The sequence below is a fragment of the Diachasma alloeum genome, unplaced genomic scaffold (assembly GCF_001412515.2).
Source record: "Diachasma alloeum isolate Michigan unplaced genomic scaffold, Dall2.0 Dall_scaffold_00937, whole genome shotgun sequence".
NCBI lineage: Eukaryota > Metazoa > Arthropoda > Insecta > Hymenoptera > Braconidae > Diachasma > Diachasma alloeum.
The window spans coordinates 219,174-242,388 of NW_021681054.1; the positions used below are offsets into that span (position 1 = coordinate 219,174).

The 23,215-nt window shown below is 37.6% G+C and overlaps 6 protein-coding genes across 9 annotated transcripts; 3 read left to right on the forward strand and 3 right to left on the reverse strand.

Annotated features, from left to right (window-relative positions):
- Positions 1-1,524: 1,524 nt before the first annotated feature.
- LOC107045438 (ribonuclease P protein subunit p21) lies at positions 1,525-2,517 on the reverse strand. The gene is made up of 2 exons (XM_015267720.2): positions 2,084-2,517; positions 1,525-1,994 (listed from the first exon to the last, which is right to left on the reverse strand). The coding sequence occupies exons 1-2, from the start codon at positions 2,404-2,406 to the stop codon at positions 1,673-1,675; spliced, it is 645 nt and encodes a 214-aa protein (XP_015123206.1). The 5' UTR covers positions 2,407-2,517; the 3' UTR covers positions 1,525-1,672.
- An 86-nt stretch (positions 2,518-2,603) lies between these two features.
- Positions 2,604-4,708, reverse strand: LOC107045439. The gene is made up of 3 exons (XM_015267721.2): positions 3,372-4,708; positions 3,073-3,236; positions 2,604-2,992 (listed from the first exon to the last, which is right to left on the reverse strand). Exons 1-3 carry the CDS (start codon positions 3,543-3,545, stop codon positions 2,719-2,721), a joined length of 612 nt encoding a protein of 203 aa, XP_015123207.1. The 5' UTR covers positions 3,546-4,708; the 3' UTR covers positions 2,604-2,718.
- On the forward strand, positions 3,907-5,827 carry LOC107045440 (peroxiredoxin 1). The gene is made up of 4 exons (XM_015267722.2): positions 3,907-3,996; positions 4,760-4,893; positions 4,973-5,281; positions 5,463-5,827. Exons 2-4 carry the CDS (start codon positions 4,760-4,762, stop codon positions 5,605-5,607), a joined length of 588 nt encoding a protein of 195 aa, XP_015123208.1. The 5' UTR covers positions 3,907-3,996; the 3' UTR covers positions 5,608-5,827.
- A 1,317-nt stretch (positions 5,828-7,144) lies between these two features.
- On the forward strand, positions 7,145-9,052 carry LOC107045434. Its single transcript, XM_029126623.1, has 6 exons — positions 7,145-7,311; positions 7,390-7,580; positions 7,653-7,900; positions 8,282-8,438; positions 8,502-8,617; positions 8,860-9,052. The coding sequence occupies exons 1-6, from the start codon at positions 7,180-7,182 to the stop codon at positions 8,916-8,918; spliced, it is 903 nt and encodes a 300-aa protein (XP_028982456.1). The 5' UTR covers positions 7,145-7,179; the 3' UTR covers positions 8,919-9,052.
- Positions 9,053-9,275: 223 nt separating this feature from the next.
- On the forward strand, positions 9,276-16,710 carry LOC107045430. 4 transcript variants are annotated; one of them, XM_029126622.1, is made up of 10 exons: positions 9,276-10,372; positions 10,514-10,638; positions 10,762-10,938; positions 11,424-11,679; positions 11,767-11,925; positions 13,021-13,723; positions 13,778-14,031; positions 14,133-14,720; positions 14,800-14,940; positions 15,037-16,710. In XM_029126622.1, the coding sequence occupies exons 1-10, from the start codon at positions 9,514-9,516 to the stop codon at positions 16,608-16,610; spliced, it is 4,836 nt and encodes a 1,611-aa protein (XP_028982455.1). In that variant the 5' UTR covers positions 9,276-9,513; the 3' UTR covers positions 16,611-16,710. The 4 variants fall into 4 exon arrangements, with proteins under 4 accessions (XP_028982455.1, XP_028982453.1, XP_028982454.1 ...); XM_029126620.1 differs by having other exon boundaries at positions 11,424-11,925; XM_029126621.1 differs by having other exon boundaries at positions 11,424-11,925; positions 14,133-14,687.
- Positions 16,711-22,200: 5,490 nt separating this feature from the next.
- Positions 22,201-22,956, reverse strand: LOC107045425 (protein atonal homolog 8). Its single transcript, XM_015267701.1, has one exon. The coding sequence runs from the start codon at positions 22,954-22,956 to the stop codon at positions 22,201-22,203; it is 756 nt and encodes a 251-aa protein (XP_015123187.1).
- Positions 22,957-23,215: the final 259 nt, after the last annotated feature.

Below are 23,215 nucleotides of genomic sequence, written 5' to 3' on the forward strand. Positions count from 1 at the left end.
TTTTTTTTTTTTTTTTTTTTTTTTTTTTTCACAATCAATGTATTGTAAACTGTGAAATGTGCCTATTTGTCAGACACGACCATTCTTTCTTATAGTCTTTTTTATGAAAATGAATGAATTGATTGTCCAGTGAACACTGGAACGTTGAGAGGAATAATAAACAAATATTGAAAACTCACATCCAAGGACCTCGACAATAACTGGATCGTATGGTTTGGTCTAACGTGTGAGTTTTTAAAAAAGTATAGGACTTTATTTAAGATTAATCTATTTCTCAGAATCATGCATCACATAATGTCATAATCATCGTCACGTAATGTCGTTTATCCCCTGTCTCATTAACAACTTTAATGATAAAAACAAATATAATTCAATGAATAAGTATTAGGCATGTTAAAGGATTTACTAGAGAAAATGATCATGTATTAATGTAGCTGGTGTGTGCATGTATATATTTGTGCGTTGCCAACCTGGGGTGGTAGGATACTAATTGATGAATTGATTTATTGATGGAACCGAGAAAATTCGTATGGTGATATATCATTAATTTTAAGAAAATTAATTGCCAAGGTAAAATGATAGGGTTCTTTTGTCGAGCGACCGATGCTTGACATGACAGGTATATTATGTATATAAGTGGATGTTTAGATGGATCCGTCCAGCCCAAGTCTGCTTTTTTTTTTTCAAATTAACCATCTTAAGAACTTGTATTAGTAATGTTTTTGTTTGTTTTATTTTTTTACTAACGTATCCATTTTTATTTTGTACGTTTATACTGCCAATTTTTGTGGGTTATCCCACTCATTGTTAAGTCATTAGCCATTACTCGTAATTATTATTGTGAAAGTTTATGAGTCAAGCAGCGTTGAATATTTCATGATTGATCGAGTGTTGATGCATAATTTAGAATATTTAATTTATCTTGATGTTGAAATTGTGAAGATATTTTGGATCTGTGATTTGGTGATAGTTGATTGGCATTGATTATGAATTTATGAATGAATTCAATAATTAATGTTTTTGTTAATTGATTGAGTCCAGGGGACTTTGGGCGGACTTAGTCATATCATAGTTGAATCGAAAAAGTAATGGAAAAAGAAAAAAAAATAGGTAAATTGAACGGTGACGTCGATTCGCAACGAATCCCGATTCCATCCGTCGATTGCATACTTGTTTACTGGCCAGCAATGGTTTGTGCAACTTAAAAGAGCTCAACAAGCCGTCCTTCTTCCATTTTTACAAAACTCATCAAAGCAAATAAAGAGATAGTGAGGTTGAATGAAAATTCATGAAAAATGGTGGATTTTGCTGCGAATAGCAATCACCGGGCAAATGTAGTCTCCCACGTATTTAGGGTAGATGTTTTCAATGGGTTCCACATTAAGAAAAAGGGAAAAAACGCAAGACGAAAAGCATGAAAGACAAAACACACACACACATTACTTCCCTAACAATCCATGTTATCTGTAACATCCTATAGATATTATTACTACATTGTATGGTTGCTATTATTATAACTCAAAGTTAGGAAAAATTATTATCTGTTTATTGATTACAATATTGATTGTAATACTGTAACATATTTTATGTAAGCGATTATTATAAAAATATTCGTACGCAATAATTGAAGTACATTTATTTGGAAATACCTCAGTATTTAAATGACCAAGTTTTAGTGTGAAGAAGTTGCTCCATCACAAATGTTTACCTCCTCTTTAATTGATCCTATAGATTCTTCAACTTTCTTCACATCATCTTTGTCGATAATTTCCATAGGTTTTGAAGTGTAATCAAAAGTTTTAATTACGGATTGTGATTGTTTAATCCATAATTTATATCCTCGTTTCGTTGGAATTGTTCTAGTAGTTTTGCAAAGGAGACATGTCCATTTTACAGCCTTCACTGGTTTCGATATTAATCTTACTTTGGCTGATTCACCAGGTATAAGAGGGATCTGACAACTTTTGCAGATGCTTCGTTTGACGTCGGGTTCCCTAAACCAGGGGAAAAAAATTATAAATTTCATTAAATAGTCACGAATAGAACTTTTAATGAGATTATATTTTAGATTTGTTGTATTTACATTCTGAGAACAGATCGTTTTGCACAGCTGACCATGATATTTCCACACAATGAAGCAGCAACATGATCCTTCTTGGATAGCAACTGACCAGCTTGGAAGAGATAATTCATCCTTTCAAAGACGTCTTTTCCCTGGCATAATTGCTCACCTCCAATAATTGCCATTTTATTATCAATAATTCCTTTTGTGGAGAAAAAAAGAGCATTTGCAGTACTTGCCCATGGCCGATGGCATAAACATTCATCATCCAAAGAGGTTAGGTCATATGACCATTTCAGATAAAATGTAAAACCACAAATAAGAAAGCGAGGATAATGATTCATCTTTAAAAACACTCATCATCACAAGTTGTTCACTAGTGAAAAAGATTTTTTCTTCTATAGCAGAAGATTGCTTACTTTTGTTTTTTTTTCAAGAATAGGACCCATGGCATATGAACCAGTGCCACACTATCATATTGGTCATTGTATGTAGAAAAAATTAAAATAAATAAAATGCAATTGTTTTTAAAACGTAGAATGATTGGCTTTATTTACAGTTGTTTCATTATTTTATAAAAAATTGGATTAGTTGATAAAAAATTACATAAAAATAATATATATATATAGATGTGTACAGTTATTATAATTAAAGTGTTATGCTTTGTAATAATAGGGAGAATAGATAGGCTCCTGAGGATAGCTTGATGATGAGGTAAATGCTGCGAGAGGTGTCTTATCTGATATTTCCCTCTTCAAGGAAGCAAGACTCTTGATAACAGGAGTGGCAATAAATTTTGGCATGTTAATTATTTTTGATTTGTTGGGAGAAATATTTTCTTGCTCGTCTTTGGAGTATTTGTCAGTAATTTCGAGGCTTTCCATCATCTCCGGGTTCAAGATACTGCTGTCTTCATCAGTGTCTTGTGGTCTAAAGAAATTTCAATGAATTGAATTATTTCAAAGACACAAACAACACAATTTGTTTTTTACTATAAAGAAAGCACTCACAAATTTGGTTGGCCAACTCCCTCATATCCGAATTCAGTTAGAAGGCCCTCGATTTCGTAGGCTTGTTGCCTCAAGTCCTCATAAATATTTGTACATTCATCCGAGAATCTGTATACATCCGTAATATAATTGTCTCTTGGCTGATTGTCTTCAATAATTTCATCCTGTAGGCATATTGATAATGGCATCAAAGGAATTAATATGAAGAACAACGAGAAGAACTCATATGATATTAAATTAATTGGTTATAAACAAGTGATGAGATAGATTTTAAAAAAAGTCTTGAATAATTTACTCACATGAATATCTTTAATCGACTCCAAAAAATTCTCCAGGTGCTTACTCGCCTCTTCTACGAGCTCTCCATACTTACTAATGAAAATATGAGGTGTCTCCCATTGTTTATCCAGTCGTTTAATTCCCTCATCGACAATTTTTCCTTTCTTTCGTAAACTTTCCCAAAAACCCGACATATCCTCACTTTCTCAAGACCTTTCTCCAAATAAAATGGAAACAAGTCCAAACGGTCTTTACATTCAAAAGGACCATAAACCAAGCAAAAACGATTTCAGAGCCACCGGAGGGTTTTTTTAAAGGAAAATATAACGTTTAATTATCGAGCCTGGGTAAAGAAGAGCGGATCGATGTTATCAGAATGTCTTTCTCCAAACCACCATGAGCCAATCATCCATGAACGTTTCCGTTGGACCTTGAAGCCAGAATCGGCCAATCGGCCAGAATCTCCCACCTCCCCTATTGTCTGCTACTCCCTTTCATTGTGAAAACCGGTTGCCGGTGTACTCTCCGGGCTGTTACAATTGAAAGACATTATAATACGCTCTCTCGATTACATCGCATTGAGATTTCAGCTCCAGTATTTAACGAACCTTCCAGAAGCTTTCATCAAAGAATAATACATCAAAGGTGAGTCGGTTGGTTTGGGCCCGTTTATTGCGTCGTTATTTTATTTTACAAAAAAAAATTCTGATAATTTTTTGGCGTCAATTCGGAGGAATATTTTTTCCTTTGTCCTGTAAGACTCCTTCATGACTAACGGTATTCGATCGAGTCGTGGTTACTGGTTAGTGTTACGCAATTACATATAAGTATCTGGAGATTGGAGATTCAGTCGTTGGGATATAATAGCTCAGTGAAAAATTATTGCCATTATTTGCTTTCTTTGTTTTAATAATGAAGAGATGGGATTTTTTGCTGATTGAAGCATTTCGCGATGAATAATTTAGATTTGGTTTTGTGAGTGGAGAGAAATACTGTTGAAAAGTCATTTGCTATGTATAGTATGAATCGTGAAAATAATGGCCAGGGGTTTATTATTACTGGTTCAATAATATAATGCACCAGCGCATGTTTATTTATACTGATTGAATTTATATTGCCGAGGAAGGAGATTAATTGTCATTATCAGGGTCTCGGTCAATGTGAGTGAAGCGTGTGTCACTTGCCGCTATTTAATGCATATTTAGCAATGAAAATTCATTTATGATTCACATTCTGATGCAATTGCTATGTGCTAAGAGAAATGATTAGCGGAGGAGTGCATTATTGAATTATCCCGGTTAGATTATTATCTAACGAGTGATTTTGATAATTTGATTTTTATTATTTAATTATCTAACTGGAATATGAAATACTTTCATTAAATTTATTTGCAATGGTAATATTCTAGATGTCTGTACTAGCACTTCAGAAGCCAGCACCAGTTTTCAAAGGCACTGCTGTTGTCAAAGGACAGTTCAAGGACATCTCATTAACTGATTACAAAGGAAAATATGTTATTCTCTTTTTCTATCCCCTCGACTTGTAAGTAGAATTATTTTCATTATAGTTGTACAAGTTTTAAGTTTAAATAGTTTGTATAATTATTCATTAAAATTTCCAGCACTTTTGTCTGCCCCACTGAGATCATCGCATTCTCAGACCGTGCAGGTGAATTTCGTGCTATCAACTGTGAGCTAATTGCGGCCTCATGTGATTCACACTTCTCTCATCTTGCATGGGTGAATACTCCACGCAAACAGGGGGGTCTTGGAGAGATGGACATTCCTCTTCTTGCTGACAAGAGCTTGAAAACTGCACGTGCTTATGGTGTTCTTGATGAAGAAACTGGTATTCCATTCCGTGGACTCTTCATTATCGATGATAAACAGAATCTCAGACAAATCACCATCAATGATCTGCCAGTTGGACGGTGAGAATTTCATTGCACCACGTAATCTCAAAATAAATGTACTATTTTCAATGAAAAAACATGAGCAAAAAAAGTCTTTTTCACGCAGAAATAATATGAAAAGAAATATTCTATTATTCATAAAATTGTTTAATTTCATTTAATTTCAAATGTTGTTATTTTTTCTTGTCAATTTTTACAGTTCAGTTGATGAGGCCCTTCGTCTTGTTCAAGCATTCCAATACACTGACAAGCACGGCGAGGTCTGCCCAGCCGGCTGGAAACCAGGCAAGAAGACCATGAAACCCGACCCAGCCGGATCCAAGGAATACTTTCAAAACAACTGAATGTTGAACATCATTCAACGACAAGAGGAAATAATATTTTTTCTTTTCATTCACCTACTTGTCCATTTCACTCTGAGAATAATAAAATATTCTCTTCAATCAACTATCGATTAATTCCATTTAGTTTTAAGAGCGATCGTGAATCATTCATCACGCTAGTCGTGAGCATTATTTCTTTTGAAGAGAAATCAATAAATAATAAAGCATTGTAATAAAATACTGTGAGCATTGTTCATTTCTCAAGCAAGCTTTTTTATTTCTTCAACTTTTTGTCAATAATGTGAAGGTTAACGCGGACTGAACTGCCAGTCAGCAAGAGAGTGACTGAAATAGTAATTTCTCTACAACAAAAAGTCATCGAAAAATTCAACAAGAATGAACCAAGTCTGCGAGAATGCCATTACAAAAACAGGCGAGTTTGTTTGGCATAGACCATGACTCTGTTTTTTTTTAAATTAAAATTGTCATGTCTGTCAGGGTTATCTCAAGTGGAGATATTCAGCATTAACGTCAATTGCATTTTTATATTTGCATTATTATTATTATTATTATTATTATTATTTAGTTGATAAGCGAAAAATTACTGACTCTCGACGAATTGATTATTTCTATCAGGATGGGGATTATGCAATTATTTCATCATTGGTTTGTGCTCAATGTGCACTGTGGCAGAGGCTGGTGCTTCTCTGATTGTCATTATCCTAACACCTTTACTCGCGTGTGATCTTGCCTACAGCAAACAGGATGTCATGACGTTGAACGCTGTTTCCTCCCTCGGTATTGATGAAAATAGACGATAGATTCAATGAGACAAAATATGAGACACATTAATGCAGTAACGACGCTCAGTTTTAGAAAAAAAAAAAAAATTTAATTATAATATTTAGGAATGGCTCTGGGTGCACTACTCTTTGGAACTCTAGGGGATAGTAATGGCCGTAAATTGCAAATTCCCACGACCATGATTGTCATATTCTGCGCCTCCATTGGCTTGTCATTCTCTCAGAGTTATATCCTCATTGGTTTCTGCATATTTATCCTTGGAGTCGGGTAAAATCTGCTGTGATATTCAATTAAAATATTGCTGCATTCTTGGAATGGTTTTTTTTTTTATAGCGTTTCAGGTAACAATGTCATGATTCGCGTCTACATGATCGAGTGCCTTCCAGCTAAACGTCGAGGAACTTGCCTCGCATTTCTGGATTTTATGTGGATCGCTGGCATGATTTCGGCACTTGGTATACAACCTATATTTAGAAAATGTGGAGGATATAGCTATATGCCTATATTTAGTCTTAGTCTCCATTACTATTCCAAATTCAATGACTTTCAATATTATCTGCGAGCTTATGTTGATTAAAATTTCTTGTATATTTAGTATCGTTATTATTGATGACGAGGATAACTTGTTACTCGATCGTTATGTTATGATTTAACCGCATTGATTTCTATTGCAATTTCAAAGCAATTTCGTGGTGGTTGGTGCCCTCGATAATTCGAATGCTTGGGAATGAGTTTCGTCCGAGTTCATGGAGAGTCTTAGCAGGAATCGGTGGAGCTCCGAGTCTCATAATGGCTTGTGCGACGAGTTTATTACCCTCAAGTGCGCGGTACCTAGTTTCTCGACGGCGTCCAGTCCAAGCGCTGTCGGTTCTCCAGCAGATATTTGCCATCAATTACTCGAAACATGCGGATAATTTTCCTGTACGTTTTCTTGTAACGTTTTTTTGAATTGTTGGACCTTTGTCAATTAAAATTGATGATTTTTATTGAAACCTACAGCAGTGCGGCAATCTAGATGGAGATGGGACCGCCGAACTGGATGACGACGCTGATGAAGAGACTAATAGCACTTTAGTTATTATAAAACGTCACTTTTCCAAGACTTGGAAACGAATTGTCCTCATCTGTTCACCAAAATTTATGAGAAATACCCTACTACTACTTATAATTCGTTTACTGCTGTTTCCGGGGTAAATTTGTGGATTATTTTATACGAGAGAATGTGACGTGTCGGTTTATAAGACTCACAAAAAATAATTTAGATTCATTTGGATGACACTGTGGAGCACCCATCTCACCCACGTAGGCAAAAACAGGGAAAATACCACCTTGACATTGGCTAAACATTGCGTAACTGACACCGGGGATATTGTTATGAGCTTTCTTCATAATTGTCACGTAGCCAACTATTCATTCTTCGAGTACTCGATTATTTTATCATCGGGATATGCTTTAGGGGAATGTCTATTGGTGCTTGGAGCTGATGTCATCGGAAGAAAACTGTCCATTAGTATGTTGAGTTTTTTTCTTTTTCAATCAGTGGCAAATAGTAACAAATTTATTTGGACAATTTTAGTCAAAATTTTTCTCGAAATGTTGAATTTTTTATTCGTACAAATAGAGTAAATATAAACTTCCTGAAATTTAATTGTATTGAAATGTGATGGATGTATTTCAACCGGAAGTGCAAAGTGATTGATCGTGCCTGTGCGCTATAAACTCAAGTACTAAAAATACTTGACTCGTGAAAGTTGTTACTGGGGCTGGAAAATTTCAGAGAGAGATTCCCGTGCAACTGCAACAATTGGAAATATTCCTTTTTACGAATATTTCCATTGAAATGAACAGTGGATGATGAAAAATTGAGTGAATTGTAATTTTCATATTTCAGTTACTTCGGCTCTCATTGGAGGAACATCGATTCTCGCCATGATTTTTCTATCTCACAACAGCACAACTGTCCTATCGATATCTTTTCTCGCCTCGTACTCTGTTATGCATACAATTACAACAATTTTACTGCTCGAGAATTATCCAACATGTGTGCGGTAAGCGACTATTTTTGTTATTTTGTTACATTGTATTATTTTGTCACGAGTTTTGAATTGTAGAGGAACGATGACAGGTCTAACCGGAGTACTGCCCCACCTCGCCTCATTCTTCATAAAGTTCCTTATCCACATCCCATGTCCAAATACTCTCTACATAGTATCCAGTCTTTTAATAGGTACCAGTGAAAAAATAGCACTTGTTGAAAAAAATCATACCCTCATGTCGATGTTTTGCACACGTGTTAAACACATGCCAAACGTACGCCTAAGAGGCACCAAAAATATCCGAAAAATGAGGAAAAACTGCTGTTTACATACCAAAACGCCTCTGTATACTGTTGTATGGAAAATGTTTATAGTATCCATCAGACTATAATTAACATACTTGAGATTGATTTAGTTTTGTATTTTCGCACAGGGGCTGTGATACCAGCTTTGCTTATACCAGACTTGACCAACGCCCCAATGCAACAGTAAAATCGATGCCTGCAAGCTGTTATCCATCATCAAGGAGGAGCTATTATTCATTCTTTAAACCATTCTTTAGCTCGAAATGCTAAATAATCATATGTGTAATATATTTCAATTTGAGCTAATACAATAAATTTTAATTGCTGGGAAAAAAAACGTTGAATTCCCTGAAAAGTCTTGATCCCATAGAAAAGTGCAAAAAAATCCAGAGAGGTGAAAAAAAAAAAAAATCGTAGAAGCAATGGAGGAGCGCCTTCCGCGTGTCTATTTTAACCGGCGTGTGAGAGTAGATGAAGAGCATTTATAATTGCGCATGCCCACTAGATCCTACTCAACACTCATCTCGTTTAACTCTCAGTCTCTTGGTGATTCTTGGCAGTATCCACTGGGCAGTCACCACATACATAGGGGGTGTAGGGTAGTGAAATTTTCAAATTAAATCAATTAAACAAAATCCATAAGCCATGTAAGTGGCTATATTAATGGTGTCATTCCTTTACGCTATTTCCTATTTTCTGATGATTAATAGTGCGTAAGTTGTTTAACATTTTTAAAATGTATTTATTCATATGAATCATCAATAAATACCAAAACAAATAGTATGGAAGCCCATTTGGATCAAGTATCATCTCTCTTGGGAAAAAAATCATGCCGGAAAGGTGGAAGATTAGAGAAAGATCTGCCATCAACAACAAGCCCTCCAGATCCCCCTTCACCAGGCGTTTCAGCATCATCATCGGCGGCGGTGGGGGCGGGGGCGGAAATTGTCAATGTCGATAATGCCTTTAATCACCTGTCCAAACTCTACACCCTGGTGGAGCAAATAGTGGAGATGCGGAACACAAGTTCAAAAATGTTCAACAAAGTGCGCCAACTAGAGCGGGTAAAAGCTTTGAAGAAAGTTAACAGTGACTTGGAAAAAGCATTGTCAACTGGCCAACATGTCCCACTGCCCGACGAAGACGTTGGATTTGCAGAGTCGCTGCTGGGTGCCATGTTGGCTAGTAATTTTGAGGTGCCTGCTCGGAGAAGTTGCAATATTAACCGAGCGTCATCTTCAGCGAAAAGAAGAGGAGGCAGCTCTTTATCGGTGAGCATGGAGCAGAGAAGAGTTTCTTGTCCAATGGCTGTTGAAGTGCCAAGAAGAAACTCTGCAAGAGCCATCATGAGAAATTGCTCAGCTGCAAAGAGTGCTAATCATAAACAGAGACCCTATCCTCTGGTGATAGGATTGCCCAAAATCTCCAAGTGGACTCGTGTGAAGGCTGCTTTTAGGTGGGAAAGAGCTGCCTGCAACACAGCAGAAACAGCATCAGTCCCTCCCTTTGAAATTGGAACTCCTACAAAATTATTGAATATACCGGAAAATAATGTTGGATGCACTTGCCAAGTCTCTGGGCCTTCCACCCCAGCTGGTACCATATCTTCTTCGTCGTCGTCCATTGATGATGTCTTTCACAGTGAGTGCCTCTAACTTTTCACAAGTAGTGCCAAGTATTCATCAGATGAAAAGTAGTTAGTTTTAAGAGTAGGGATTTTATTGGAAGGCTGGCTTTTATCGATGGATCTTATTAATATGGATGGATTATCTTCCTTTGAAGGATCACGCAATGACAGTAGTCATCAGAGGGCAGAAATTGACGATTCAGATCCATCAAGAAGAAGTCGCTCGTTGGATGGAGAAACACTAGTTCCAATGATATTTAATTACAGCCAGCGAGGCAAGGTGATTTGTTGTTTTCCTAGCTATTTTGGTTATTTTTATTATTTTTGAGAATTTAAAAGCAAAAGTTGGTTGTGCCATGAAAAATACTTGATCAGGCTTGTTATTCTCATTCTATTTGCGCAGAATCCTTTAAATGCAGTGAAAATTGAGTGCCGGATGGCCAAAACCCCGTGGGGAAAAATGAAGGACATGATGCAGCTTCGCCGTGAAAGTTTGGGAAGGCAAACAAGTAGAAATTCACGAAATGAAGACAACCATTCAACATCGAGTTTAGACTCGACTGATTTACACAGAATCGAGGTGATTCTCAATGAATGCAAACTTTGCAAGTTTCTTTTTTAACCCTCCGTCTTTCCTTTTTTGGCCATACAAAACAAGTTGCTATCTACAAATGTCGAAGGGTAAGATTTTTTTTTTCTCAGCGCAGATTAGAGGTCGACATCCTCAGTTAAAGTCTGAATCGTCGGCAGCGACGTGTTAGCCCACTTTTGCATTTAAAAATATCTCAGTATGTATACAAGAACGAAAAGATATCCCCCTAGAGACCCGTCTCAATCGTTGCACGCAGCGCAGAGTGTGCAGTCTTTTTTTTCATTCACTTGATATTTCTTTTTATGCAGAGCGTACACCTGTTACAAAATTGAAGATGTAACGGTTATATTTTTTTCTTTTCTTTCTTTTTCAATCACATTTTTACATTTTCAGACTATGACCAAAAAAACATAACTTGCAAATCTTGTTTATCATCAAACTCTATGGAAAAAATTAAATGTTCATTTTTCCAGCATGATGGGAGAGCTCCTCGTGTTCGGATCACATCAGATCCATCAGGATCATCAATGAACATTGCCAAATCTAAAGCCCAGCAGTTAGAATTGAAAGATATTGCTTCAAGAAGACTCACGCCCATGTTGACTATAACTGTACCCTCCAGTGAAGAACTGAGGAGCATATCTTCACCTGAATCAATAACACCTCCGCCACCAAGACATTTGTCAGACAAATCTTCTCCAGGTTGTGACATCTCACGGGATAAAACGGGTCAGGTTTCTCCCATATCATCGAGCTCTGGAGGAATCCTCAAGTATGGACTGGGTCGATCTAAAACCTCACAAACTGTTCCAGCAGATGTGAAGCAACACCAGCCGTTGAAGGGAGATTCTCTAGGGTCTTCTCCGAAAATGCAGAGGAGGAACTCCAAGTGGAATAAAGTAAAAAGGGCCTTCCTTACCAGTGCTACGTCGGTCCCCACGAGCCCGAGCAGAATTTCATCTTATTTCTTTGATGGTAAGTCTCCAATTCTCCAGAATTATAAGTCGATTATTTTTTCTCTGGCGATTTCAACTCCAGACGTCTGATATAGTCGGACAGCTCATCAGACAAATTGTTCATCTCTTTCTGATACTCCTTTGAAATGTATTTAGAGAGCAGTTTACGTTCACTCATAGCATCATCTTTCGCCTTTTCTAATTTTTCAATTTGTCTCTTCGTAGCTTCATCAACTTGATCAAATAATTTGACCCCTTGGGCTCCCATTGATTTCACACATTCTTCCAAACACTCCGGTGACAATTGACAATTTTTGCAATGGGTAATTGTTTCCATGACAATATTTATTTTGCAACAGGTCTCATCTACAAGGCCTTCCAGCTCATTTTCTAGATTCTTTAAGGCAATTTTTGTCCTTTTATTGCAGACTTTGATACTTTGACTGGCTTGGTCAGTCAATTTAAGGAGTTTGAGCTTATTTGTGTGGGCGCACTTGATGTCCAGTTCTATGAGAATTTTCATTTTCTTATCAATACTGCAGAGAATTTTCCGCATGTCCTCGATATCCTCAAGATTTGCAACATGTAATTGTTTTCTCATATCACTCAGAATAGAATTCTTACAAGTTTCCAGCAATTTCATGAGTTGCGATGCTCGCAGTCTAAATGCTTTCTGTGATCTGAGGTATACGTCTGATGCGTTCTCAGTCTAAATTTTTTGGAATGCTTTTTTGTAAAAAAAAAGAAAATTGATGATATTGATTTTTCTAATGGCTAATGATTAATACCTTGGGAGTGGATGAATTATCTGATGGATCATCTTTTGACGGACAGGTTTGGGTAGGCAATGGTTTCCGACATTTTTCAATAGCTTCTCTCATTCTAGCACAACGACTTTTGGGAACTAGCTTAATTTTTTCTCTCTTAATACATGACTTGAAATCATTCGTACAGAGAGTTAGTAACGACGTCATCGTTTGAATTTTTTTGGGGAAAAAAATTGTAGGAATTTTACTCAAGATTTTTTGGCTAAATTTAGCAAGATGCATATCAAAAGTTGAACAAATTGAATGTCGATTTGTTTCGAATAAAAATTGAGAATACATATTTTCAGATGGCGATGCAACAGCGGCAAGTTACAGTGCTAGTGCAAGTACTGAAGACTTGGACAATGAGGCATCCTCCAATCCGGCGGTGCAAGCAGAGATTCAGAGAAATTATCGACTTCTTCATGACAAAATAGGTGCCGAGTTTTATCGAAAACTGGCAGAGTGGGACAAGGTGAAATTATCAAATGTTAAAGAGTCATCACGATTAGTCCGTGAGAAAGACATGGATAATCTTCGGCTGCTCAGCCAGGATAAATTGACACCAGAGTTTAAAAAAAAGTTGGAGGAATGGAAGAGAATGAACAAAGGTGGCATCTCTCCTGAGCCTCGTGCCTTCAGCAAGAGGAGATTGACGGATTGGCAGTTGTGGAGATCCCCTTCAAAAATGGCAGAGACCAAGCCAGAGTCTCCAGGAAAACTCTCTGATGATTTTGTCAAAAAAATGGAGGGATGGACGAGGATAAAGTCTGAGGCGAAGGAGGATGAGGAGGAGGAGGAGGAGGAGGAGGAGGAGGAGGATGAGGAGGAGGAGCAGGAGGAGGAGGAGGAAGAGGATGACGAAGAAGAGCAGGAGGCTGCACGTGTCAATGAATTAATGAATCGCACTAAATTTTCGGAGAGATTCAAATCATGGAAGGGTTTGGAGGACGAGGAGTTTAAATCACTTGGAAAAATTATCAACAACATGGAGAGAGATCAACAAACAAGGTAATATATTAGATTTTAGAAAAATCAAGCAATTAATGGTGACAGTTTAAATAGAAAAAATGCTTCAAGATTATCCAAGTTGCATCGAGTAGTTGGCTCACCACCAGAGAAAACCCAAGAAGTACTGATTCATACGTCAACTGGATTATATCGATTTGAAGGAATATCTCGTCAATTTACAAGAAAATTGTACGAGTGGGAAAAGAGCCAGGGAATTGCTCCGGAATGCTCGACATTCAGGCTTCTTGATCCTCTGAGATATGGCATATGCTCGAGACCTAGATTGATGATGCAGACAGATGTTGTCGGTGAGTATTTGAATATTATTCACGATATTATTATTAAATTTCATTCAGCTCCTTCCATTTATATATATATATATATATATACTTTTTTTTTTTTTTGAAAGCTGAACGAAAACCTTCAGGGAGTCGCGGTCTGAGTCGATCAAAGTCATTGGGAAGTATCCATGTGGATAGTTTCAGCACTAGTGAAAGAAAATCTCCTGCACGAGCACGAGCACCCTCATCGAGTCTCTCGTTGAATGACATTGACAATTTAGATACAAGAAGTTGTATAGTAGGTTCTGTTCCAACGATCCCAGATGAAGAAGACACATCAGAGGACATTGGCCTTGAAGACTCGGAATTGGACCCAGAGCTAGAACCAGAAGCTATGATTATCGACATTGAAGACGTTGTAGAGGAAACGGCATGTCCAATGGCAAAGTATCAACCACATCAAACACCAGTCTACAGCGTAGCTGGAAGTGAAACAACCAGTATAGCAATTCCCCTTGGGACTGTTACATCAAGCCACGAACCCTCTCCTGTCATTCTCATTCAACCCGGCGATGAGGTCCGACCAATTGCTGCGCAGGCATGCATTATCGAGGAAGCAGCTGATGATGAAGTACATGTGGGAGTAATTAGAATATCTGAAGTGACGCCCAGGTATGGAGAAGGTGCTGAGAGAGATGAAAGAAATGGTTCCACTGGTACGGAACCTTGTGTATGAGAAATTGTCAAAGATATTGTGGTAAAATGAAAAGTAGAATTTGCATTTTGTCGTTTCAGAAGATGATGAGGGAAATGAGTGGGAAATTGCCAACAGATGGATTGGTAGAAGAGTTTCGTCGGTTGATACCTCATGCCGGCGGGAAAACGGCTCTCTCATATCTCATGCCAACGCTCGCAAGATGGCAGTACATGATTCTGGTGAGAGAATCATCTTTTTTTTAAAAATATATATAGGATATAAAATCTCTTGCTACCTTGCCGAAGAAGCAATGATAAATGGATTTTTTGTCCTAGAAAGCACCAAGGAGGCAGAATTGTTAACTAGGAACCGTAATCGAACCACCAAGAATGGTGAGGATGGTGAGGCTGGGGACGTCGTAACGGAAGTGGTAATTACTGTTGCCAGTAACTCAAGACACTCGAGAAAGTACCTGAAGACGAGACGACTAACCGATACCCAGATTGGATACCAACTACATCATAGCTCTTCCAATGAACCAATTGAGGTAACTAAATCACAATCAACTTTAACTGGGAGAAAAGAATCATCACCAGAACAAATTGATGATTTTCTTCAAGCATCTCACCGGGAGAAAATCATTATCAATGAAAATACATTAAACAAAATAGTAGTTCCAACGAATTCTGGAACAATTTCAATGGCGGATGATCAAGTATCATCGGTGAGATTGAAGTTAAAAAGCGAAGATGACGACGATTTGGAAAGTAAAAAAGAGAAAAGAGATCCGACGAGTATGTTTATAAAAACGAAGAGAATAGTATTTTCACCATTTAGAAGAACATCGAAATCCTCATCATGTGTTTATTCAGACACTTCTGAAACAGAATCTGCACCAGATACTCCAATTATCCTGGAACCTAGTACAGAGATGAAAAAATTTCATGCCCCCCCATCGCCAATTCCTACTAGAAAAGAATATAGACAGACGGTAGTCTGCTCAGCTAAGGAGACAGCTCCCAGTATCAGAATGATGATAAAGAAGTATAACGAAAAACTTGAAGCTTCAGGATGTTGTACAGTGGGGCCGGGTTCAGCTACGAGTAGCGGAAGTGGTTCGCCAATCTGGCGATCTCCTGTCAGCGAACGGAGAATAACAACTCGAATGGAAAAATACCAGGAGGAAGTGAGAAAGGCCATTGCGGGACCCATGTATCAGCCCAATGTTTTCGCCATTTCAAAAAGTTCAACTACTGATTTTACCAAAGCTCGGTGGACAGACGAACCTGTTAATTTACTCAATGCAGTCGTCAGGAGTGAAACTGCTCCCCAGATACCCCAGCAGACCGGATTCTGCAAATTAAAAGAGACACCAACATCTTTGAGAGCCCTCATGATTCAACAAGCTAAAGAGGAATTTCTCTCTCGAGATGTGAATATACAAAAAAATAAGAATCATGACAATAAAAATAGCCCTCCGCCGGCCATTGATGCGGAAGAAAATGGTAAAACAAGTTTTCATCCAATTGAAACACTCTCCAGGACTGACCTAGTCAAGTCTGCAAGTGTTGGAATGATTAATATCGATTCAGATGCCTTCGAAAGACTCCAAACAACTGATTCATTGATATTAAGTAGAAACTGTGACTCCTTACCAAGATCCTCCGATCACCTTCGTCAACAGGTTGAAAAATGTGCTAAAGAGTCACGATTCCATCAGCTAGCCAATAAATTCAGACGGGCTAAATTAAAGCGATCCAAGGATAAAGAATTGGCGAGTATGAGTACAGTATCGATGCTCTGTAGACAAAGTTTATTTGTAGATATTGCAAACACACCATCACCGTCTCAATATCATCACGATGACAACGACAAAATGACATCTAATCTTGTGCGCAAGAGTAAATAATTTGAGATGATTAAAAATACAACTATTGTACCTATTTTCATTGATTTATGTCTAGTACTTTATCTGCTTAAACGTTTGTATATTTATAAAACTCATTGACATGGGAATAAATGTATGTTAACTCAAAGCAAAGCGGTTAATTGCCTGCTTTCCTTGCTTGCATCTATTCCCTTTAAAATCGCTTGAGTGGATTTCAAAACGAGAGACACACAAATATGTGAATGAAAACAATTGAAGAATCGGGCATGCATTAAATTGCGGACGAGTGCGACTTCAAGTGTTTGGTGCTGTTGCATGGCTAAATGGAAATAATGAGAAGGGGAAAGATTTTTTTCATTTGCCTGTGTCTCTTGGGTTTTTTAAACGCGTGCCAGTGCCAGGGGGAATTTGAGTTCGTCTATTTTCTCCATGAGAAAAAAAAATGTAAACGTGACCTTGACTGAAATTAGAATTTCATGAGTTGCAGTAATCTGGGGCGAATTAACAAAAGGTTCACGAATAATCCTTTTATTATATGATTTTTTTTTTTTCCACACAATGGTCAACTATGTAGCGGGCGAAGAAGACCCTCGAGGGATCAGGAGGGCGTCTCTAGGATTTTGATTTTCTTTTTTTTTATACCTGGGACTGGTTATAATATGGAGCTAAATCGGTTTGTCTCAAATCTAACCGCACGCCGGTCGCCCATATAATCCAGTAGCATTTGCAACAGCTCACGCATACGTCAGTGGTATAAAGTAGACTATTAACTTCTATGGACATTTTTGGGTTGCACTATTATGCGTGTATGTTTTGAAAGGGGATGATACTCTGGTGTTGCAAGCACGGAAGTATGGATAGGAAGACCTCTCTTCCGAGTGGTTTTTTTTTTTAAACTGAAAAGGAGAGAAGGGGGAAAGGCATCAATGGACTTCCCGTCAGACCACCCCGTGTGAATCCTTTCAGTTTTTCCTATACTACGTGACATTTACGGTAGTCAGACAATATATGTTACGTAAATGCCAAAATTTATGGTGTTTTCAAGGTGTAAATCTTGCGCAATTTTAATAATTCTAATCAACGAAGTAAAAACTTGCTCTTGAGGGGAAAATATGATGGATCACCGTGGGGAGTAGTGGTGTTAATACCAGGTTTCTAGGAGAGAAAGAGAGAGAGAGAGAGAAAGATGGTTTTCAGGGGGTTCTAAAATTATTATAGTGGCGAATAATTGCGAGGATTCCAATTGTGGTTCGAATTGTCAAGATTCCACTGGATTTAGGTGAGAAGGGAATGTGATAAACGACGATCTAATAAACTCTGTAGTCACTTACTGAGGAATACCGCTACCTTAGGAACGTAAATATCCAGCCCAGCAAAATTATAATTCTCGTGTTGTCCTGATCCTTCGACTTCTGCACCTATGGAAAAGAGAAGAAAATAAAAAATGGTGGGCAATATGTTGAGCTCGAGAACAAAGCGTAGCCGCAAAGAGGCGGCTACCGTTCCTCTTGTTCTTGTCTTGATCGAGCGATTGCTTTATTTAAAAATACATTAAACTCCCTCTGCTACATTTGGAAAAAGAAAAAGAAGAAGACTAAGAAGAAGAAGAGAGTTGCCCGGGACTTGGCATGCGCGTGTGCCCGTGGGCTATTGGGGCATGGGAATAATGTAATCTCGATTTGGCGATCAAGCACGATAAATACAATCAGTCGTTGACAATTTGTCCTGTGAAAGTGCACCTGTACGCTATTTTGGAAAAAGTTATAGAGTCCATTTGGTGATGCACAGTTTAGATTTTTATCGGGGAACTCGAGGTATTTGGACGATCGGTGCCACAAAACCAGTGACCCATTCGGTGACCAATTTCATGGGGTTAAGGGTTGAGAGTTTAATTTAAGAAGAGATTCTATTGTGAAATGTTTCTCGGGTGTTTTAGGTGTTTGTCTGTCAGGCAGGAAAATTTAATTTCCGTTTTAACGAAGACAACCATTGAAAATATCATGATATGTAATCCTATAATGTATATATTCCTTCTCACTCACTCACTCACTCACACATATGTGTCAGATAAAGCACACCATTGCCCCCTCCCCCTCCCAGCAGCAATTACAATTCATGGAGATATTCACCCCGTTTCTGATGTATAAGCATCAACCTTCTCACCAAACATATACACTTACTCTACTACCCTAGAATCATTCTTACCGTATATTATTAGAAAACTACAAGTTTTAGCAGGTAAAAGGCATCGAGGCTGCTTGAAAATGATAAAATAAAGTAACACGAGTGTTTTTTTTTCGCATCTTAAAATTTTTCACAATTATTACGCGTTTATACTTTTCTACCACATTTCATAAACCTCATTGTATGCAAACTTCCGGCTTTCGGTATAACTCGTTTTGTTGCCATTTGTATGGGGAAAGAGACTGCTTTAGAAACAAGCAGGAGGCGCTCATAAATTTCATGGGCATGACAGAACTCGTCTCCTGATGATCAAACAAAAGGATTTTCGATCGAATACGCGATGACCGCCGAATTACATGCGCAATAGATGAAAAATACATTCAGCTCAGCCCTCTCTCGGCGGGTGCATAGCATGTACGTAATCGAGATGCAGCTTCGGGTGGCTCCATACACCGTTTTTTGTTTCGCAGTATGAACTGCTAGCACTAGAAATTACGTACCGGAGTTAATTTACGGTCTGTGCGTTCTCGGCGACGTAAATCTTCACCGTGGGTAGGCGCTTTAAAACCATAATAGCGTCTTCATGATTATCTCTCGGACGCACCATTACCTTTTCAAGTTGCACTACCGGTGTGATGCTGTATGTATGTTATTCCTTTTAGACATTTCAAATTGTATACAATATGTGTCAGTCTCAATTTCACGATAATCAGCAGATACTCATTGAATTTTTAAGTGATGAAGACAAAATATTATGTTCATTTGTTAAAACGAAATAAACATGTCAATCAATTTGATCTATTCACCATTTCCTCCTGAACAATTTAATCGATCCCCATGACATGATTGCTCTTTCTTCAACACCAAAAAAAATTGAAAAAAAAAAAAGAAAAAAGAAAAGAGAATAGGAAAATTGAAAATGAGTTAATTTCAAGAGCCAAGAAAGTACGATCATGACACAAAAACCTAAACGCTTTCCTATATCAGTTGGGGGTAGTCAAAATCAGTTAATCGTATAGTTTAATATCCCATTGTGAACGTGAGAGTCGTTCAGTTCTGGAACACACACGTAGAGCACACCATGTATACACAAGTGCCGGAGCGACGAAAAAAAAAAAAAAAAAAAAAAAAAAAAAAAAAAAAAAAAAAAAAAAAAAAAAAAAAAAAAAAAAAAAAAAAAAAAAAAAAAAAAAAAAAAAAAAAAAAAAAAAAAAAAAAAAAAAAAGACGAAAGAAAAAGTGCATTGTGAGGGCTGTAAGTCTCACGCATGCTGGAATAATATAGTGGGGCACAGGGGCTGGCTTGTCGACGGGGGTTGTTGTCGGTTCATTGCACCACTCCATAGTTTCACCTCACGTGGCTTCAGGCCCTTTTATTCCTACCCTGCGCCTTCTTTCAATACATCTGAAAGGATCTCTTCTTTCTCCGTCCTTTATTTTTTGCCGCTCGTATGAAATACTCAAAAGCCATCCCAGCAGGAACTTAATATCCTTGGGCCACCTAATTTCCGAGGCGTTTGAGCGTACGTGATTCCCATGATCTAGTTTTCATTATTCTCGAAAAAAATGTTGCACGCGTTCATCTCCACACATTACTATTGACTCGCTCGATAAGTAGTAGTTGTGAGGGTTAATAACACCCGTTATTCAGAAAGCATGTATCCATGAAAAGTCATTTGTTCATTTCTTCATATACCATTATACCGTGTGGGACAAAGAAATGGTAGAAAACACAAATTGTTGGCAATAGAGAGAATCACTAGTCTTCTGAGCGTCCACTTTTTTGTGCCATTTTTTTTCAGTCCATCATGTCTTACCATTAAAATTTAAATAGGTATAATATTCTTCTTCATTAAGTAATTGAATTGATGATTCAACGATTCTCGATTGAAGAAAAATATATTTTTAATTTGAAAAATATAGTTTTTAAGTGTTCGCACCGGCATCAAGGCAGCATCAACAGGACATGTACATCACTCATAAGTGATCTACACCGGTAAAGACAGCCTCCTGTGGGTCTCTCAGGTGGGCTTTAAACGCTCTTTCATAGGAGGTTATATGGCCACTTCGATGCGCTACGATGAGCCAGTCTCTCACTTCTCCGCTGTGAATCCCGCGCATTAAACCAAGTCGCGCGCATAGATAGATCCTGAGGAGCTCAAAATCGTTTCGAGTTTAACAACAACCCGTTGCCGCTTTGGACTCGTAACTCTAAGGATAATGAGTCTCTTCTGGTTTTTTCTTTGAATTTTCTTTCTCCGAGTTGCGCCTTGCTGATGAACAAGGGGAGGCTTGCAAGGTGGTCCTTCGGTTTGAAAAATTGTTTTTTTCTTCTTTCATGATGAGATTATTTATTTGGATTTTTATGGAAGATACTGCTTCTAAATAAGTGCTAGTAAAGTTTTTTTTTTTTTTTTTTTTTTTTTTTTTTTTTTTTTTTTTTTTTTTTTTTTTTTTTTTTTTTTTTTTTTTTTTTTTTTTTTTTTTTTTTTTTTTTTTTTTTTTTTTTTTTTTTTTTTTTTTTTTTTTTTTTTTTTNAGTTATTATTTTATTTCCATCTAATACTATCGTTCTTTAAATGTATCAATCATCAATGAAGTACACATGAGGTAAATTTCGGGAATTCAATACGAAAAATTGAGTGTACACCCGTCCCTATACCTAGACCCCCTAAAATAGTGGAGGAAGGGGAATAGGCCATCTCAAATTGCGATGAAACCGAGCACCAGGACGAAGAGTTCGATGGGCTGCATCTCGAATGACGATGTGGGACCACCGATGACGATAGCGAACATTTTCATTGTAACCTCCGTCAAAAACGTAGAATCATTTAATATACAATTAAAATAAATAAATGAATAAAAAGGATTTCCATAGAGAAAAAATAAACAATTAAACACACAAATTTATATAAATTTCATTCAAGTTTATTCACTCTCTCGAAAAATATCGCCTGCATCTCAGTCTCAAGTACTTACGCACCGACAATAGTACTATAAATATTTTACATAGATATTATGTATATGAAATAAATTGAGAAGGAATTGTTTTGAAAAAAAAAAATCCTAAACTTGAAGTTTTAAATACATTGTTCCATTTGTGCTATTTGAAATGTCAATAATTTTGCTTATGCATTTTTTTCTATACACAAAATTTATCATTTAATCTAATATTTTATGATACAAAAATTTACAAACTCCTACAGCGAGAAACTGGTGTTGGTTTGATTTTCTTCTTTTCAAAAGAATAAGACTTGTTTTTCCCAATTTTATGTAAAAAAAATTATTTCTCTTGGCCTCTCATGCAAACTCGTGAGTCTTGATTTTATTTAAATTTCTCTCTGCAGCTTTAAAAAAAATCTCCAATAAACATAACAATTTTATAATACACATTTTACCGACCCGACAACTTGGAAAAAAATGGCAAGATCACTGGAGTAGATCGTAGAGTGCAGTGATATAAGATTGTGCCATCTGAAGAGTCTCGTACTTGGATAACTGTCTGTCATTGCCGAGAGAAGGTAGATAAGCTCTCAGCCTATCGAATGCCTTGTTGAGATTTTGCATCCGTCTACGTTCCCGGGCATTGGCGGCTAACCTCCGCTTTCTGACGACAATTGAACTCACGTATTTACCACGCCTTATTCGCCCTGACGATTCGTCGACTTCACTGGCTCCATCGCTTTCCAGGTCCATTTCCATTCTATCTTCGAAGGAACTAGAGGTGCTGACGACACTCCTCCTAGATGACAGTTTAGAGAGTTCCTCCCCAGTATTGTCCTCCTCATCGTCATCCACACCGGTCACTTGCACGTGCACCTGAACAATATTTCTCTGGGTGACCTCCCCGGAATTGCGCCGATCTCTGCGTCGTTTTGATTCCGGCTGGAGTGTCTCTTTGTGAAGAGAAGCAGATCGATCTAGGTCTGACGATGATACAGATAATGTGGTGGAGGGTGAGACTGAGCGAAGACTCGCCGGAGGACTTGGAGTATTCCAGCCGTCACTGTTGTTGTCATACATCATGTGGGGTTGAACGGTCAAGACCGAAGAAACCGGTGGTAGCAGGACACTCTTCTCTTTGAGATATGTGTACTCTGGCAGCTCCATATATGTCGACGTAACGTGTTCATTTTCTTGGGGTGGGAACATGTAACCGTAACGGAACATTTCCTGGAACTCCATATCTTGCGCACACTTGATAGATTTCAACTTCACAAACACTTTTTTTTGTGTAAATTGTCTTACACAATTTTTTATTTTTTATTTTCTATTGCTTTGAAAAGTGAAATTTCAAGTTGATTCTAAAAAGGCTGTTTTGCTATTCACAGGGATAAAACGCTCGCTTAAAACTCGAGGTGGTTCTGAGATGGGAAGACCACAGACCGGGGATTTATGCTCTCGGGGAGCGAGGCACCCTCGAGCAGCACGTGCCGAACTACCA